Source organism: Asterias amurensis, chromosome 5 (genome assembly GCF_032118995.1).
Source record: "Asterias amurensis chromosome 5, ASM3211899v1".
NCBI lineage: Eukaryota > Metazoa > Echinodermata > Asteroidea > Forcipulatida > Asteriidae > Asterias > Asterias amurensis.
The window spans coordinates 18,803,337-18,820,984 of NC_092652.1; the positions used below are offsets into that span (position 1 = coordinate 18,803,337).

Consider the following 17,648-nt stretch of genomic DNA (forward strand, 5'->3'; position numbering starts at 1 on the left):
CATTTCTTGTTGGAATTGGAGTTACTTTGGTGTCGTAGGGTTTGAAAGAGGACTACTGTACTGACAATATGTTGACAAAGTCGGTCAGTTTGCTTTGTCCTGTAGTTGGTTGAACTACAACCCCATTGGCATATTATTTCTTTAGAGAAGGAAGCTTTTATTTTTTTGCAGACCTGCCAAATCTGTTCATGTTGTGGGGAACAACTTTGAAAATCTCCCTGATTGTGGAAATGCTTTTCCCCTATTAGGTTGAATGTAATTCTAAATTATCTCCCTGGTTGCTATGCATGTTCACGATACGACCCCCCCCCCCCCCCCCCCCTGACTGTAAAATGCTAATTACATGTACATGTATACTGATTTGAGAACCGGCCCATAACTGTGGTAACAGTAGTAGCATTTGGGGCACATGCCATGTACCTTGATGATGAGGAGAGTAGAACCATTACCCATGGTGCTTGGATTGTAAAGGACACGGTTTGACTGGGCGGTGTGGCATGCATAGTTCGGGAGATTTTGTGTCAAAACGTTCGTTCGCGTATAAAATGCTTGTGAAGAAGGGTTTATACAATACATTTTAATATGGGTGCGAAATTGCAAGACAACTTTGACCTCTAACTAATGACTATGTGATAATGTCACCCTTGATGGGGTTCAGCAGTTGATGCAACGGCGCAAAAGTTATGTGAACCACACTTGCAACCGAGCACTTCATTTCGAGGAGGGGGGGGGGGGGGGCATCGGGATCCAACCGACGCACCTACGAGGGTAGATCTGCTTTGGGGAGGCCGTGCTCTTCGTCTTGGGAACCACGATGATTCTCAAATATTATGTGATGTAGTCTGACTCAAAGAATTGTCGCCACAAATGGAAAGAAAATGTTATCTTTTGCATGCTGTAATGAGGCAGTTCTGATGATTTTAACAATCATGTTCCCACAAAATGCGCTGAAGAAAGTTTAAGTTTAATGCAAAAGAGGGCGCTGTCTGATGAAATGAAAAATGCCTAAAAAGAATGTGATTTATATAGACCTAGACCTACTCTGTAAAAACTTCAAAGAAGGGGGCCTGACCGTATTCTCGGCATGGTTTGGACAACAATGATTGTGTTTGTTTTATTTTATCTGAAAGACCGGGGGTACGCCACTTCGCCATGTAGGAAATCACTTTAACTAATTAAAAAGGGCCCTTTTAGTTACCCTGCTCCGAATGCCCCACTGCGATTCATTGTGCAAAACATGGTTAAGAAAGTGAAATCACGAGGCGAAAGTAATTTGCTGTGAATGAAAGTATAAACACGTAATAGATCAGACCTTGAGCTTGTTTTCCTAAATACAGGTACTTTTTCCCTTTTGTATATTCAATGACCTATAAATGGTTTACGGACAGAGGCCCGTTTCATAGGCATAATAATAACAACTGTTTGTTGGCGATGGACGACTTTTAAGTCAATGTCATTTCCATACAGATTACATAGAATACAATATTTGCACCACCGGGTCGGACCGGCTTCTGAACTTGGGACATTGTCTCCAAACACTGCGTTCATAACCACAGTTTATGTTTTGGCTTCGTCGGCTTCTGCTTATAAGTTATACTCTGCTCGTACAGTTTCGGTACAGATAGACATTGTCTAAGCCGAAGCCTTAGCCTTAACTATGGTTTCAGAAACATCTTACAAACATCCTTGCTCTGTGACAGTCTTTGGCCTTAATGGCCCTCTCTCGAAACCACGTATGTGGGCCTTACAGGCTCGCTCCATAAAAAAAAATAATACGCTTTTCTTACGGCGGTACTTATCAGCCGTGACCCAAAGCCTGAACCCAAGCCGTGGTTTTGAATGGTGTACTTTGAAACATTCTGGGTCGGGGATTTCTCTTTAAGTCCCTAGATAATAGTTTGGGAAAACCCGATTCATTTGCGACACCATTCCTGGAAAGTCACCCGAATGCCCTTACCTGTACAGTTGTACTTTGTGTTATGCCATTGCATTCACCGTGTGTGTTGTTATCAGTTGCTGGTGTTGTATTGTCAATGATGATGATACAGCGGTTCGTAGGCATACTCCATACAACAGCAATTGTTGAACCGAAAACGGAACATGAATATCATTTTTTGCCACTAGCGGTAAGCGCTCGATGTTATTGAATGTGCATGAGCAAAAATCTACCAAGAATTGGCATGCATTATTTTAACCACCACATGACAGAAAGCGAAACAATTCTGCCTTTATAGAGAAGTATCGAGGTTTTTTTATTCAGAACAACAGTAGGTCTAGATGTTGAAGGGCCTATAGATTTATCAGTATTTTTCTTGAGCTGTTAACGAATGCTGCACGCATTGCTTCACCCAGCCTCTTCTGAGTTTTGTTAACGACTTTATAGGCCTACCATGTCATCAGATGGGTGAGTATAGACTCAAACGAAATATGAATTTGTATTTTTTTTTTTCTCACGAATACACTCCAACCCAACCTTCAAAATGCATTATAAATGGGGCGTTGACTGGAGCTTCAAGTTCACTTTGTGTGATGACTTTTAAAAGAACAGTAAATACAGATTAAGATCATGATGCCTTTCGTTGGGCTGTTAATTTACAAACATAGAATGTGTTGTATGCATTTACCGTGTTGGACTTCACCAGAATCGGACAGGAAACGAGATGCTTGAAATAATTATTTCGCCATACGGTTTAAGTGCGCCCAGTCGTCATGGTTCAGGTAGTAATAAAGTGGGTCATTATTCTTACCAAGAGGTAACCCAAAATCGGGACACACTGACTGCTGGCGGTATAGTGGGGGGGGGGGTGCCAATTTGAACCATGATTCTTCCATTAAACACGATACGCGACAATAGGCCTACATTTTTTTATTTTTTCAAATGAAAACGGTGGGTTGATGTTGACATGTCTCAGTGGCTGTCTGTCCCTGTATTTCATTTATGTGAACCACCGGGCAATTCGAGTCCCGCCTATAACGAGTCAGCGTGGCTCGGAAGTAAACGGCAAGGCACGGAGTTTTTAAACAAAAAGTTGTTCAGAAATTCACAAAAACTTGATAGTATGCCTTGAAGAAAGTACTATCCAGCAACGTGAACTTCTGGTTTATTTGTACATCACACTCGTACATTATAGGCCTTCTTTATAATACAGGGGCCAGGACAAGATGGCCGTGTGGTGACGTTTAACTCAGCTGTGGAATCGCATGCATTTATCAAACCTTAATTTATTGTGATTAAAATACTGTAGGAAATGAATATAAATGAAGAGGGCATGAGATACGCATTGAACACGGAAGTTTTATGTGGTAAACTGAATAATCATTGAGTCATCATCAAGTCCATACCAAAGGTTACTTTGTATAACATTTGAATTGAACTATAAAGTGTTCACGTGTGTTCTTTCCTGGTGTAAACCTATAATCATTGTCGTCATAGTTTGGTTATGAAACATGCATGGGTAATGTGTATGATAGGCAGGTGTGTGGGCGGGGAAACTTGTATACCAACCATGCATGGCCCAGTTTCATTGAGCTGCCGCAAGCACCAAAAGTGTCTAAGCACACCAAAACATGCAGAATAAGGTTACCAACCAAATTAATATCTCACATGTAGGCCCTACATATTCTGAGTGGTATCATGCTCATTTCTGCTTGAAGGCAAATGTTCAGCATTTCATTCTGCCTATAAGCAGCTCCATGAAATCGGGCCCATCCCAGAGCCCAGAAGTGAGGATTTTATACTAAAAAGACAGTCGTCATAACCCATTGAGTTTAGTCTATAGTTGAAAACTCAACTCGTCTGTCCTCGCAAGATGGGGTATAGATTGGGGCAGGACACCATAGATGGAGGCCTTTTGATATTAGGTGGTAGCAGACTAATTACTGCAGGTAAATTGTTCTCGGTAATGTGTGCATGCTCAGAACTAAGTAAACAATGGAACTTTACCTGGTAAAAACTGTTGCCATATATCTAGCGTCACATTGAGATGTCCGTGCTCCCTCGTCGGATGTCCCAAATTAATGTCAGGACATTTAAGGACAAAATTAATGTATGGGAGCAATGCTGTTTTGCATATCAACCTCCTCTGGAATTATAGGATGCCCTCCTCGGTCAGACCCAGATTTGGGGTCCCGGTCCCGGGGAGTGGAGTCTGATCCATTTCCAGGTATAGGTTGACCCGGAAAGTGGCTATGATTAGGTCGGATTCTGCGTTATTTCTGACCCCATGATGGTACAGATCCCTCTTCATACTGACACAGGAATGGGTCAGGCCCAAAGTGACCCGGATTCGGGTCAATTCTTGAGCTTTGACAAACGTATTTCTAGACCAATATATATGCCGAGACCTAAAAAAAAATTAAAAAAACATGTCCAACTTAAAGGAACATAACAGAATTGGTTTTTGATAACAAAACAGTTGCTGTATGAGCGATAAACTCCAAACACAAAGTTGATCATTTATTTCTCATCAAATATGACATTTCAGACAGAAATATTTCAAGGGATGTTTTCATCATCATTAGACCGTGTAAGTTTTATGTAAATCTGTGATCTTCACGTTTTTTGTTTCTTACCAATTCTGTAACGTTTCTTTTAGTTCATTTCTTTAATTAGCATGGACCCCATGCATTGAATTAACTGAACATAGCTCATGATTACAAACGCATGTTTGTTGTTTCTTTTATTTGCAGTGATTGTTCTACTATGGGTGAGTAACTTTTTGTATTGGAGTTCAAAACAAGAATAAGGCACAGCTAAGATGCTATATAAGCTAAGATTTAAATACTCAAAGTTGCTTGGATTTGTAACTTTCTCATGTAAATCATTATTTGTTTCATTGTTATTTTGTTCACTTTCCCCTGCTTCCTGTTACGCCACCATGGTTTCTGTTTTCTAAAAACGCAGCCTCCTAACGCTAAAAACGCACAAATTGTTCAATTATTATTTGTTGGTGAAACCCCTCATTATAATCCAACATGTATAGGTTCTCGGTCTTTCGTATCCATCGTGGTGACTCTCTGTCACGGTTTTCATTTGCTGGGAACATCCATGCTTACAACTTATTTGTATTACTATTTACAGACGTCTTCCAAGACTCATGTTCTCTTAGATTTAAAGTTTTCTGTCAATAAGTGCTTTGGAGCAATGGAATGGGTGATTTTTTTAAATCAGTATCGAAAACATTTGGGGTGCAGAAGAACGCGTGAACGCAATGACTTTTTTTGTTAAAAAATGATATGACAAAACAAATAACTATATGCTAAAACACCGATATTGATAACTCTTCTGAATCATATTTCCACCCCTGTCATATAACATCACGTGCGTTTTAGTTTCGTGTATTGTTACGGTAAAACCCAATCAGGAACTGTTTTCCACAGTCACTTTCAATAGCTTAGGTTTGACATGAAAGCTCATTAATTACAGCAAAAATAAAAATAATAACCAAACCCGTTATTATAATATGGGTTCTGTTCATAATAGTCAGTTATTACGGATTCGCAAAACCGTCATTACGGATTCCCGTTCCATTGTTACGGTTCAAATCCGTTGTTACGTATTCGCGATCTGTATTTTTAATAGCGAGTTGTGATCCGTTAAACTTTGTAAGATGGGAAATCACTGATTTGGACCTGGCTTGAAGCCATTATACACTTTCGGTAAACAGTATTGTCCAAGTCCCACACTTCGTGTATCACAACTTATATATAAAACAACAAACCTGTGAAAATTTATGCTCAATCGGTCATCGGAGTCGGGAGAAAATAACGGGAAAACCCACTCTTGTTTCCGCGCGTTTCGCCGTGTCATTACATGTGTTTAAAATAAATCCGTAATTCTCGCTAACAAGAATTTATATTGTTTTACTGTTTTCTCAAAAAGTAAAGCATTTCATGGACTAATATTTCAAGAGAAGTCTTTCACCATTACCTTCTGTAAACCCTGTAAATTATTTGTAAATCTGTGAACTTTTATTTATTTTTTCTGTACCGAAAGTGTATAATGGCTTTAAATGGTACAACGATGGTCATGGTGGGAAACCTTCCATTGAAATAATTTTGCTTAAAAAAATGCAATAGTTACTAATTACCTCAAAACTATAGTAATTATTGCGCTGTGTCCAAAACCCGAATTTGAACACAGTGAAAACATCAGAATTTATTTTTAGTTGGCGCCAATGGGCTTTCGTATAATCATTTCAACTGTTCACTAACCTTTTTTTTCTTTTTGATGACCTTAAAAGTAATGCTATATCGGCAGTAATCACGAGAAACACCCCTCAAACTTTTTCAAATGTTCATGCATTCATGCACGTATAGGGGTGCCCCCCCCCCCCCCCCCTCCACGTAATCTGCGTGTGACCCTGTACAACTTCTGGGTCAGAATTGACCCGATCTGGGGGCCCAGGGGGACGGAGTCATTTCCGGGAGAGCATGACCCATTTCCCGGGTCAAGTTGACCCAAGATCCGGGTCAGCAATGTGTTATTCAATACTATATAAGGTTTACAATGAAATCTTAGTCAGCCTAGTCCAAAAATAGCAGTTGCCCCTGGATTCGAAGCGATTAGGAGCTAATTTTACAGAGTCTGTAAAATTTGGAAGGTCTATAAACTTCTTAAGCTGCTGCTGCTCTTTAAAGGCAAAGTATACCTTTGGTTATTGGAGCCGTTCAATTGTATTAACTCTATAAACAAAAAACTAACAATTGAATTTTTCATTTCAAAATGGTGGTAGCATTTTTTGAGATATCGCCGAAAATCCGAAGTTATGTTCTACAGAAAAAGTAACCCGTAATTGGAACCACAATCTGAGAAACGTTACTGGGAGTAACGCTTCTCATATTTAAATTTGGGGTATACAAAAACTGATATCATTTTTTACATAACCACATTAATTCGAAGTGAAAAGTTTATCAAAGCTGCTGTATAACAATCGAAAGCTGCTGTATATGCTTCTAACTAAAAGTGTGTATTGTCGTTATTTTTAGAAGTGATTACCAAACGTATATCTTCCCTTTAAGCACAGATAATCAGCAAAGTACAATGCTCGCAAAATAACACGATAAGTTATCAGCCAAAATACAACGCCACGCGTTCTTTACAATATCTTATGTTTTCCCGCTTACTTTTGCTTAGTAGAAATTTGTTAATAGACTATTCTGCTCAACGGGGCAGCTTTGTTTCTTTAAATAATTTTGTGCGTGACCAATATTTAACAGCCACTAAAGCAAGCATTATCATTTACTATTTTTTAGTATAAAAGCTGTGCTCGGGGGAGCTGGTTACCAGCCTAACATGATGTAATGTTTGTTGCTTGCGTCTGGTTCCGGACCCTGCTTACTTCTTTTCAGCAGATAACTTGGATCGGGAATAAGTTTGTTATGCTTCACTGTAGTGCACTGGTTCACTATGGGATTGGGTCATGTTCATGTGTTGTCCCGGTGCGTTTTCCCAGAACGAAAGTGGTAAAGATGACTCGCCAAATTATATTTGTTAATTTCATGCAGAATGATAGTGATATTCTACAAACAAACTAAAAGAAAAAATGGAAGTGCTGTTGCGAAAAAAAAACAAAAAAAACAATTAGAGTTCGGTTATTTTTAGCATCCATGTCTGCCAGTCAGGTGGGGTTGGTGTTTACTATTATAGTGGTATCTTGCTTCGCCTTCCACCTCTGGGACCCTGGTTCGAATCCTACCGCGGCACTTATGTGGATTGGATTTTTCAGTCCATGAGGACGTGTGTTTTCCTTGGGGTTTTCCCCCACATCTAAAAATGAAATTTCTTCATTATCTTCTCTTTTCGTTTGAGACCAGATCCAGATCCAGAAGTCAAAGATTAAAGGGGGAATAATGTAATAATGAAGTACATGAAGTACATTCATATCTAGGTATACGTCTTTTCAATAGGTTGTCTAGGTGTGTATATCTTGGTGACGACTGCTGTGAACTTATTCGCTTTGATTGTTTTGATCGCGGTGGTTGTTGTTGCATTGTGGAAGATCTACCGTCAACAAAGTTCTATAATTACTTGGTAAGTACCAAACTATAACGGTATTCTCTATGTTCTAAGGGCCTTGTGGAACTTTGTACTCTCCTTGCTGATTTTTTTTTTTCATAGGGTGTTGGGAGGTCCTGATTTTGTTAATAGCCCCCGTCACAGTGTAAATGGTCGTTGCACAAAGTATTCTGGGTGAAATCCGAGTCCACAATATGACATAATTATTATAACAACCATGATGGCGCGCTTATTTTGAAGAAATGTGACACACTGGTACAAAACCTGACATTATAGCATACAAGCAGCGTCCATATTTGCAGCATGCAGTTTCCGAGGATCTATATTACACTTTAAGATATGGCGCCTGTGCATATTGGCTGCTTGGATAAGAATTGCGGTGATTGCTAATAATATTGTGTATTGCGTTCTGAAGCGCCGTTATAGAACAAACAACGGCAAACTTATTTTTCCTGTGATCGAACTACGGGAATCGCAGAGAGAAAACGAAAAAGACCAGGTTAAGTATTTCTTCTTATTAACTTGGCAAACAAGTTTACGATTTTTTTTCCGGGGAGTGCTATTAAAACGAGTTGCGTTACACACCCTTCAAATGCCTAGACCCGCAGTTTCCTGTCAGTGGGGGTAGGGTTAATAGCTAAATATAGAAGCACTGAAGAGGGTTTGTAGCAGAAAATAGCAGTAGGGTCCGGGGACTTTTAATGAATGGCCTTCCTGAACTTTCCCGCCATTTATATCCGGAGTTGATATCCTAATCCTAGTTCCTACAGGAAATCATGATGCGATACCTATGGGAAATGATATAAGAAACCATGTCTGTATGTAATAATGCCACTATCCTTTAAAAATGAGAATGTGGAGGGGGAATTTCCATTGGCTTCTGGCATAACTTGTGTTTGCCTTTTTGAAATGTTCAGTGAGCTTCAGTGTTCAGTGAGCTTCATTATACTCAGTAGAGGGAGATTGACCAACAAGATCCCGGTCCCGTTGAGCCTGATCCCATTTCTTAACCACTTTTCGGATCAGCCTGACCTGGAAATTCGTCAGGCCTATTGGGACACAGAGCCCAGGGGTGGATTTCACAATGAGTTATAGGACTAGTCCTAACTTAAGACTAGTCCTAGGGGATATACAAAACGTGTGGCTAGCCCTAAGTTAGGACGAGTAGCTCGTCCTAACTCGAGATAAGACTAGTCTTAACTCTTTGTGAAATCCTCCCCTGGTCTTTTGAGAGTGTAAGAATAAAATCGGATGGGGAGGTTGTATATATGTAAAACGACCTTACCAGGGTGGAACTATATACGGTAAAAACAAAATCAGGGTGTCCAAAGTTAAAACAGGAAAATACACTGCACCCCATCCCCCTGGCCAACGTTATAATAGCACAGCAATGTTAGCAAAACAAAAGGCGCTCATAGTCTCCCTTACTTGTTATTATGAAGGATGGTCGGATTGTTGTCTGCTTGAAAAAAGGGTAATTAACTTTAAGAAAAAATATATATTTTATGTATAAATTATTGTCGGGATCCAGACTATGTCATGTCCATCAGTCATGTGCAAAAGGGTTTTGTTTGCAAAGGCCCATGCCACACGAGGCAATTTACAAGAAGGAAATCCATTCTCTTTTAAAGTTTTTATAGAATGTCTCTTTTTCTGGCGAAGCGTTCCGTATCCACATAGTGCAAATGATTGCCTCCAAGTTGCCTGGAAGTTATGTGTCGTGTGTGTTAAGGCCCTAAATGTAGTTTAAACTTGCTTGTGCATTGACATGTTCGTGGCATATGCGAAGGTGTTTAATGAGTTTCGTTTTAAAACACCACGGTCAATATTCGTTCACTGAAAATAACTTGTGTTTCTGAAAAAAAATGGGGCAGAGCAACTTTAATTATAATGGGGAAAGAATCCCTTTTTAACCATTCATTTAATGGTTCCAAACTCGAAGACAAATCCGTGTGTTTGTCAGACCCTTTCCGAGTCTGATTGACCCATGGAATCAGGTCAACGAGGTCCACTCTGGATCAACTCTGACCCATTGACTCACTTCGCACAATTCGGTACAGATGTTATTTTTATTATTTTTTATTATTACTGGTTTATTGTAAAAACATCTGCTTGTCGCAGTCCAGAGACTGAATTAAAATACAGTAAGATATTGAATTAGTCAATTTCCCAACATGAGCATGTGCCTTTCCTGATAAAAAAAAAAACTATAACAAAAACTGGGAGTTTTCGAATCAACGACCTATTAAATATTGTAATAGCCCTACTTCGTAATGGATACTCATAATTTTGGCTAGTGTTGAAATATGGTCGATTGCATTCACCCAAAATCGGCTCACCCTATTAATTACTGAATCACTCATGTGAGCTGTGCATGTTCTTGTGGGTGGGGCCAATACCTAATGGGGAGAGATATTGAAACGGATCACGGTTAGGCTGAGCAATGAGCGGGCGGGAGAAAACCTGTATCGGGGCCAATCGCTTCAAATCACCGCCAAGAGATTCGTGGCAAACGCTAATTGACTGTCATTGCCGAGCAACTTTATCCAGACGACGGCGAGGTTGGGCATAGACTTCACTCAAGTCCCAATCCCGTGCCATTGCCAAAAAACCTATTGTTTTTGATGGTCTGCAATTCCCAACCTGTTCCCCACGGGACCACGATAGCTACATTTTGACTGCGGCATGCTTTAAGGGACCTCTCGCAAGAGAAACGGGACTTGAATCAAGTCTAGGTTGGCCACGCGCAGTGGCAGTACATCAATGAAGAAGATGAAGATGATAGAATGCTTCCCTTAAAATATTACTTGCTATGCTTAAGTTTTTGAGAAATGAGCCAAATAAATAATGTTCGTCTCAGGAGACCTCAAAAAAACCAACGTCACATGTGAATGATTGTACTATTTCCTATAATTATGAGGAAACAGCAACAACATCAACCAGACAAAACAACTAACCATCGACACTGAAAAAGAGAACTGAGGTCCTTCATTCAAGCAGTCAAGGTTAAATTCCAGACACATTAGTTAGAGATAGTCATCATTACAAAAAAAACTTAAATGTACCCCCGGTAATTTTTATCTTTCATCATGATTGGGCCGAGATTGGAATTAAACCAACCTGTGAATGATATAGTATTAATTCCAATAATTATGAGAAAAAAGCAACAACATCAACCAGACAAAACAAATATCCAGCAAAAAAACAGAAAGACAACCGAGGTTCTCCATTCTATAGCAGTCGAGGTTAAATTTCAGACACATTTTATAGATAGTCATCTTGAGATTAAAACTTAAATGTACCCGGTAATTGCTATCTTTTATCGCGATTGGATTGAGATTGGAAAAATCACCCTCACTGGTGACTGATTGTATTGTTTCCGATAAAAGGAAACAGCAAAAATGCATACAGGATGGTTTGTATTACCCCCATCCCAATAGACATTGATCACGCTGTCACCATATTCGTCATGTTCCCTGTTTCCATAACAGTAATGAATGCTAACATGCAAACATGGCACCAGACTATTGATTCGTCCAGCCTTAGTTTGGTTAAAGTTGGAATTGAGTAAAATCAACATGGCCACACCGTGATAAAGGTCTACGTGTATTATACAAATATTGACTGCTTCGAGTGCTATGGTTAAAACTATGACTCCCGAGGTGATCCACGGAGCGTTCTATTTTCCCGAGGCGAAGCCGAGGGAAAATAGAACGCTCCGGGGATCACCGAGGGAGTCATAGTTTTTAACCATTGCACAAGTAAAAGCAGTCAATATTTGTTTTATAACTCCCCAAACATTTCTAAAACCTGTATTATTATTATTAAGTTACAGACCTGAATGCTACAATCCACGGACGACGCGAACACAGATTGCAAACACTTTTACCTACTGTGTTGCATGTAGTGTCGGACAATCCGAAATGGTTACAGACTATTAATTTATCATCCTCGTACACGCAACGGACGTCTGGGTACTGCACGCCGTGTGCTAGTCTGTCGGACTAGCGCACGGCGCCATGTGCTAGTCTTCGGACTAGCGCATGGCAAACCGACGCTCTATCACACGGCCGTCGTCTAGCAAAACTAAGACATGTCATGTGACGCGCTCTAAACCAATGAGCAGGCACAATACTTGCAAGGGGTGTTATAAATGTATTTATCCCCGCTTGCCCCACCTGACAAACAAGTCTGGTTGGGGATGGGGGGCACGCCACCTTATGTGTCATGCTCTAATTGTCTCCCTTGGTTTTTCATCAGGATTCTCGATGTAGACAAAGAGGCAGGCAATGGAAGATTCAACCTCGTACACAGAGGTAGGTGTTGTCATTACAGGGAAACACAGATTAAGACAAACAAAACAGTAACAAATCCAAATACACTTTTGAGTTGTTGCGACATTTTCATTATTGTGGTCATGTGTTACGGCACGCCCAATGCAAAGGCAATTTCTTAACAATAAAATGAGTTAATGTTCGGTCGTCTGGTCGTCTATGGACACTATTGGTAATTACTCAAAATAATTATTAGCATAAAACCTAAATTGGTAACGAGTAATAGGGAGAGGTTGGTAAAGTATAAAACTTTGTGAGAAACGGCTCCCTCTGAAATGATGTAGTTATCGAGAAAGAAGTAATTTTCCACGAATTTGATGTCGAGACCTCAAGCATCTGAAAGCACACAACTTCGTGTGACAATGGTGTTTTTCTGTCATTATTATCTCGCAACTTCGACGACCAATATGAGCTCAAATTTTATGCATAAAAGTATGTTGGGACTCACCATTTAGCTCCAAAGATTGCGGCTAGGTGTTAACTCGGGCCACTTAGGAACGGATACACAATCGCCAATTATCAATGGTGAAAGAAAAAACAAAAACAAACTCAATTACCTCAATCTGCCAAAAATCACACACATTTGGATCATAATTATTACCAACTGATTGATTTACACTATAGAAACAGTTGCATTCTCATTGGTTGAATTCGACAGGTTCCCCGAGGGTGTCTAGAGACGCATACGCACCGGTACGTTCAGACTCACCGGGGACCGTCCATGAAGAGCTACCAGTCCCTCAGTCTCCTCCCAACCCCGAAGCCCGGGGCCAAGACAGGTCCAGTGGCGGTCAGCAGGGCGAGACCAAAGAGGACGACTCGGTAAAGTCTAAAGGCGCAGTGGGCGGACTCATCCAAAGAGTCAAGCCGACCTTGGCTCGTAAGAACAAGCGCTCCCTGAGTCTTCCAAGAGGTAAACCCAAGCTGGCACATGCCACCGCCACTAGCAAGCCTCAATTCGATATGACGAGGATCACATACGAGCTACAGAAAACGGAGCCGTTTCAGAGGACGAGCGGCGAGTGCGACGACGCCCCCGGACCGGAAGATACAGGCACTACTCCCTCCAACAGAACTCTCGAGAGACACCGGGATCGAGCTGGAGATGGGAACGAGTACGCTTCGACTGTGATCGTCAAAAAGCCAGATTGCCTTCCCCCGGCACGTGATAATACAACCAAGGGTTGCCTTCCCCCGGCACGTGATAATACAACCAAGGGAGACCCTTTCTACTTCCAGCTGAACTGCAACGCTCAGGAGGGTGACGTCGACACGGGAGCAGACACCCGAGCGGTTCGGGGTCGACGAAGCATGAGCGACGCCTCGTTCGCACAGAGTGCTGTCAGCCGATTTCCCCTGAAGATGATCTTCGACAAATCGGGTAAGTCTAACAAACAAAGTCAGACCAAGAAGACCAAATCGGACGATCAACCTCTCCCTATGTTGGAGTCGACACATGACAATGAATACGAGCGCATCAACCGGGAGGCTTCGCTGGTTAAGAGACCGCGTCAAGCGGCAGTAACTACGGCAGAGTCTGACGGTAAATACTCAAAGCTAAAGCGCAATGGGACCAAGGATAACGGAGCTGTCCCTGCCGAAGGATACGACCGAATTTCCGCCGGGGCTTCACCGACATCACCGGATAAGAAAGACGGAAGCAACTCACGTTTCTCGATGATAAACTAAATGAATACAACAGTGCCGTAGAAACTGTACACGGTAACGGTACTTTATATAGATTGTCACTGGCCCAGTGGTTAAGACGCTGTGGGACTTGCAATCACAAGGTTGTGGGTTCGAATCCTACAAAGCTAACCACTGTTTTCACTATGCCTAAAATAAGTACTGTTGTCTAGTTGTCACAATTTCTTGTATAGTGCAATTCGTGTTTGGCTTTTGCAGCTTGTGTTTATATCCCCAAATTCTCTTGACAGGAAGATCAAGCAGGCAAACATATTATTGTTGTGCTTTCTTTCTGAAAGCAAGGACCATCTTGGCTCCCTCTACAAAGTACACGGTTGGTAATTATGTTTGTGCTCTGGACTGCAAGGTTGGCTCACTTAGCTTATACTCGTGGTTGAAGAGAAGCCACCGTGGTTACATTTTTTGTTCGGTCTTTTTTATAATGAAATTCACCATATCGTCAGAGCTCCCCATATCCTGAACAAGGTGGTTCAGTTTAATGCATTGCATCACCTGTAGCTCATTGTAATATACTGATGTATTGTACCTTGATCATGCTGTTATTATTATAATTTGTCTTTTATCACTATGTTTGTTTCAATGAAATTATCACAAGCTCTGGTTCTCTCTTGTTTCGTCATGAAAAGGATCAGTAAAACGGACGCCGATTCATTTCAAAAGAGCTGTAATATAGCGATGACCAAAATTACAATATTTTTGTACATACTTGACAATGTTTTGCGAAAAATCTGTATTTGTAAAAACCTTTGATTATGATGCATATATGGACATCTAACTATTATGTACATTTGACGGAGGGTATAGTTTGTTTGCCTTGTGCTGGTCACAGACGGTGATAATGTACTCAAGAGAACCATTAAGATTGTATATAATAAGAAATATAAATTGAAGGACTCATTGTACTCGGAGATCCAAGATACCCGGTACTCGTAGACTTGGTACTCAGAAATTAGAATATTTGGTACTCGGATGTACTCGTAAACTAAGGCCTAAATACTTGTATTCGTTCTCAGGGATCCAATATACTTGTTACTCAGCTGTTGGACTTGATACTTGGGTATCAAAAACTGGTACTCAGATGACCCTAGTACTTATACTCATACTCAGAGATCCAAGACACTTGGTACTCAGCTGTTGGTCCCGGTACTCGGATATCGGAATGCAATACTCGGACACAATGGTACTCGTGTTCGATACTCGAGCTCGTACTCTGAGATCCAAGATACTTGGTACTCGGCTGTTGGACTTGGTACTCGGATATCAGAATACCTGGTTCTCGGACACATGTTGTAAAACCTTAAACCTACTACCCAAGAACTCGTATACTTGAGTACTATAATCGGCCACTCAGTACTCGGCAGCACTTTGTACTCGAATGAAAGCTACTAAAAACATCAGACTACATTTCACTCAGCATGTAGCTATCCGATTATGCAGAGGAATGATTTAACTTTTAGAAAATATCCTCAAATGTATTTTGTTTGCTAAGTAAAAAGTTAAAATAATGTGAACAATAATGTCAAATGTAAAGTAAAGATAACGTACAAATATTTTCAAAGTAATGACAAAGAAGGCTGGCCAATTCTTCATTAATTTTGCTTTTAATAAGTCACGACAAGCACTAGTAGTTCGTCTGCTCATATAAGTATAATAATGGCCCCTAGTTCAATTTGTATAGATATCGCAAAACTGCTTGTGCATATTTTGGAGCTCCTGGTAAATGGAGTTTATTGATCATAAAGAATAATTTGTTTTCCAAGTAAGACATTCATTTTTTTCAAACGTGTACGTTTTATCATGTAAATGACCTTTTATCAATACGTACATGTATAATGACTTTCTAGTTGGATTTGAAACTTTGCATGGTGGAAATACGATATAAAAAGGTTTGCGGTAACACCATGTAATGACTATCTCTAATGAGTTTGGGAGGTTCTGAAAAGAACCATTGGTTTCAACTCGACGTTTCGATCAGTATGCTCTGAGCTTTCTCCAGAAAACGATCAGAGCATACTGATCGAAACGTCGAGTTGAAACCAACGGTTCTTTTCAGAACCGCCCCAATTCATTAGAGATAGTCATTACATGGTGTTACCGCAAATCTTTCGAGACCTTGTAGTTCTGGGCAGATGAGTTCAAGATTTTACTCCGTTGTTTTTCTACTGTGCTTGCTTCGCTTTGAATAAAAACTTCCAACAATATAATAATACAAATGATATTGAGACGATTAATATAATATTCATTGCCATGTCACCTTAGTAATGTGGTCGTATTCTTGAAAACACATTGAACAGTTTGTTATTAAAATGTGACATCGAACGCCAAAACAACACACTTCTCGGAAACGAAAACTGCATGAAAAGTGAACACAACCGAAACATAAGACATGATATCATTGTGATGTGGTGTCTTCAACATTCTGTATGTTGATACATGCTTTCATTATATGCCACTGTCAATAGTGATGTGGAAGCTCAACTTCTCATCTGCATGTAACTGACAAGCAGAAATTCCCCAGATTTTATAGATTTGGCAGGAAGTGCCCCTTTTTTGGCATGACATGTCAAATTGTAGTTTATGGCGATGTAACGTGATTCTGACAACCTTCTTTTGTGGCGTAATCTCTGTCGTGTCAGTGCGAAAACATTATACAACTGTCTCTAACAAATGCAACACTTGTTTGAAAGAGCACCCCCCCACCCCGCACCACCCCGCGAAAAAAAGAAATAGATATGGAATAAATTTAACAAAACAATAAAAAGTAAATGTAGGCTACGGCACGCGTCATCACACTCACGAGATAAGTCACTTAGTTCGTTACACCTTAAAGTTTAGACGAACAATTGCAAATAACACAGAGTGTGATGGCGTTTATATATAAACAGCAGCCGTGCCTTTGTTGTTCCTAAAAGAAATTAAAATAATTCTTTGCAAAACTGTACATCGATTTAACATGTTGGGAAAAGGGTTTATTTATTCATTTACAAAATAATAATCTGGTTAAGTCTACTCGTTGAATTGTATACGATACTACATTATGCCTCGTTTGTTTTGAAAATAACACAATGTCATGAGAGTGGGCCTTCCACGGTCTAAAACTCCCGGGTCAGAACCGACCCTTTCCTGGGTCAGGGTGATCCAACATGTCACAATGCCCAAGAAATGGGTCAACGAGGAAGCAGAATCCGAGCTAAAGTCCCATTTTAAAAAACAGTTTCGGGGTCAACTTGACCTTGATTTAGTTCAGCCCTCTGGGAACAGTGGTTCGGTAATTTGGTTTGTTTTATTATTTGTTTTTAGATTGCAACGTTTTAAAGGAAGACGTTGCCTTGGATCGGACGAGTTGGTCTATAAAAAGCGTTTGAAACCGTTTGTTATGAAATGCATATATGGTTAGAAAGATGTTTTAAAATGAGAATATAATGATCCACACAAGTATCACTAAAAATTGCACGGTTTTCCTTTAACGTCGCGAACTAACACGGTCGGCCGATTATGGGAGTCAAAAATTTGACTCCCATAAATGGCCGTGTTAGTCGACGAAGTAAAAAGCAAACCACGCAATTTTGAGGCATATTTGTGTTCATCAT

At 40.3% G+C, this 17,648-nt stretch overlaps 1 protein-coding gene across 3 annotated transcripts; it reads left to right on the plus strand.

Moving 5' to 3' along the window:
- The first annotated feature begins 2,004 nt into the window (after positions 1-2,004).
- LOC139937258 (uncharacterized) lies at positions 2,005-15,970 on the plus strand. 3 transcript variants are annotated; one of them, XM_071932356.1, is made up of 5 exons: positions 2,005-2,404; positions 4,690-4,706; positions 7,912-8,032; positions 12,278-12,333; positions 13,010-15,970. In XM_071932356.1, exons 1-5 carry the CDS (start codon positions 2,391-2,393, stop codon positions 14,038-14,040), a joined length of 1,239 nt encoding a protein of 412 aa, XP_071788457.1. In that variant the 5' UTR covers positions 2,005-2,390; the 3' UTR covers positions 14,041-15,970. The 3 variants fall into 3 exon arrangements, with proteins under 3 accessions (XP_071788457.1, XP_071788456.1, XP_071788455.1); XM_071932355.1 differs by having other exon boundaries at positions 2,006-2,404; positions 7,909-8,032; XM_071932354.1 differs by lacking the exon at positions 2,005-2,404 and having other exon boundaries at positions 4,664-4,706; positions 7,909-8,032.
- Positions 15,971-17,648: the final 1,678 nt, after the last annotated feature.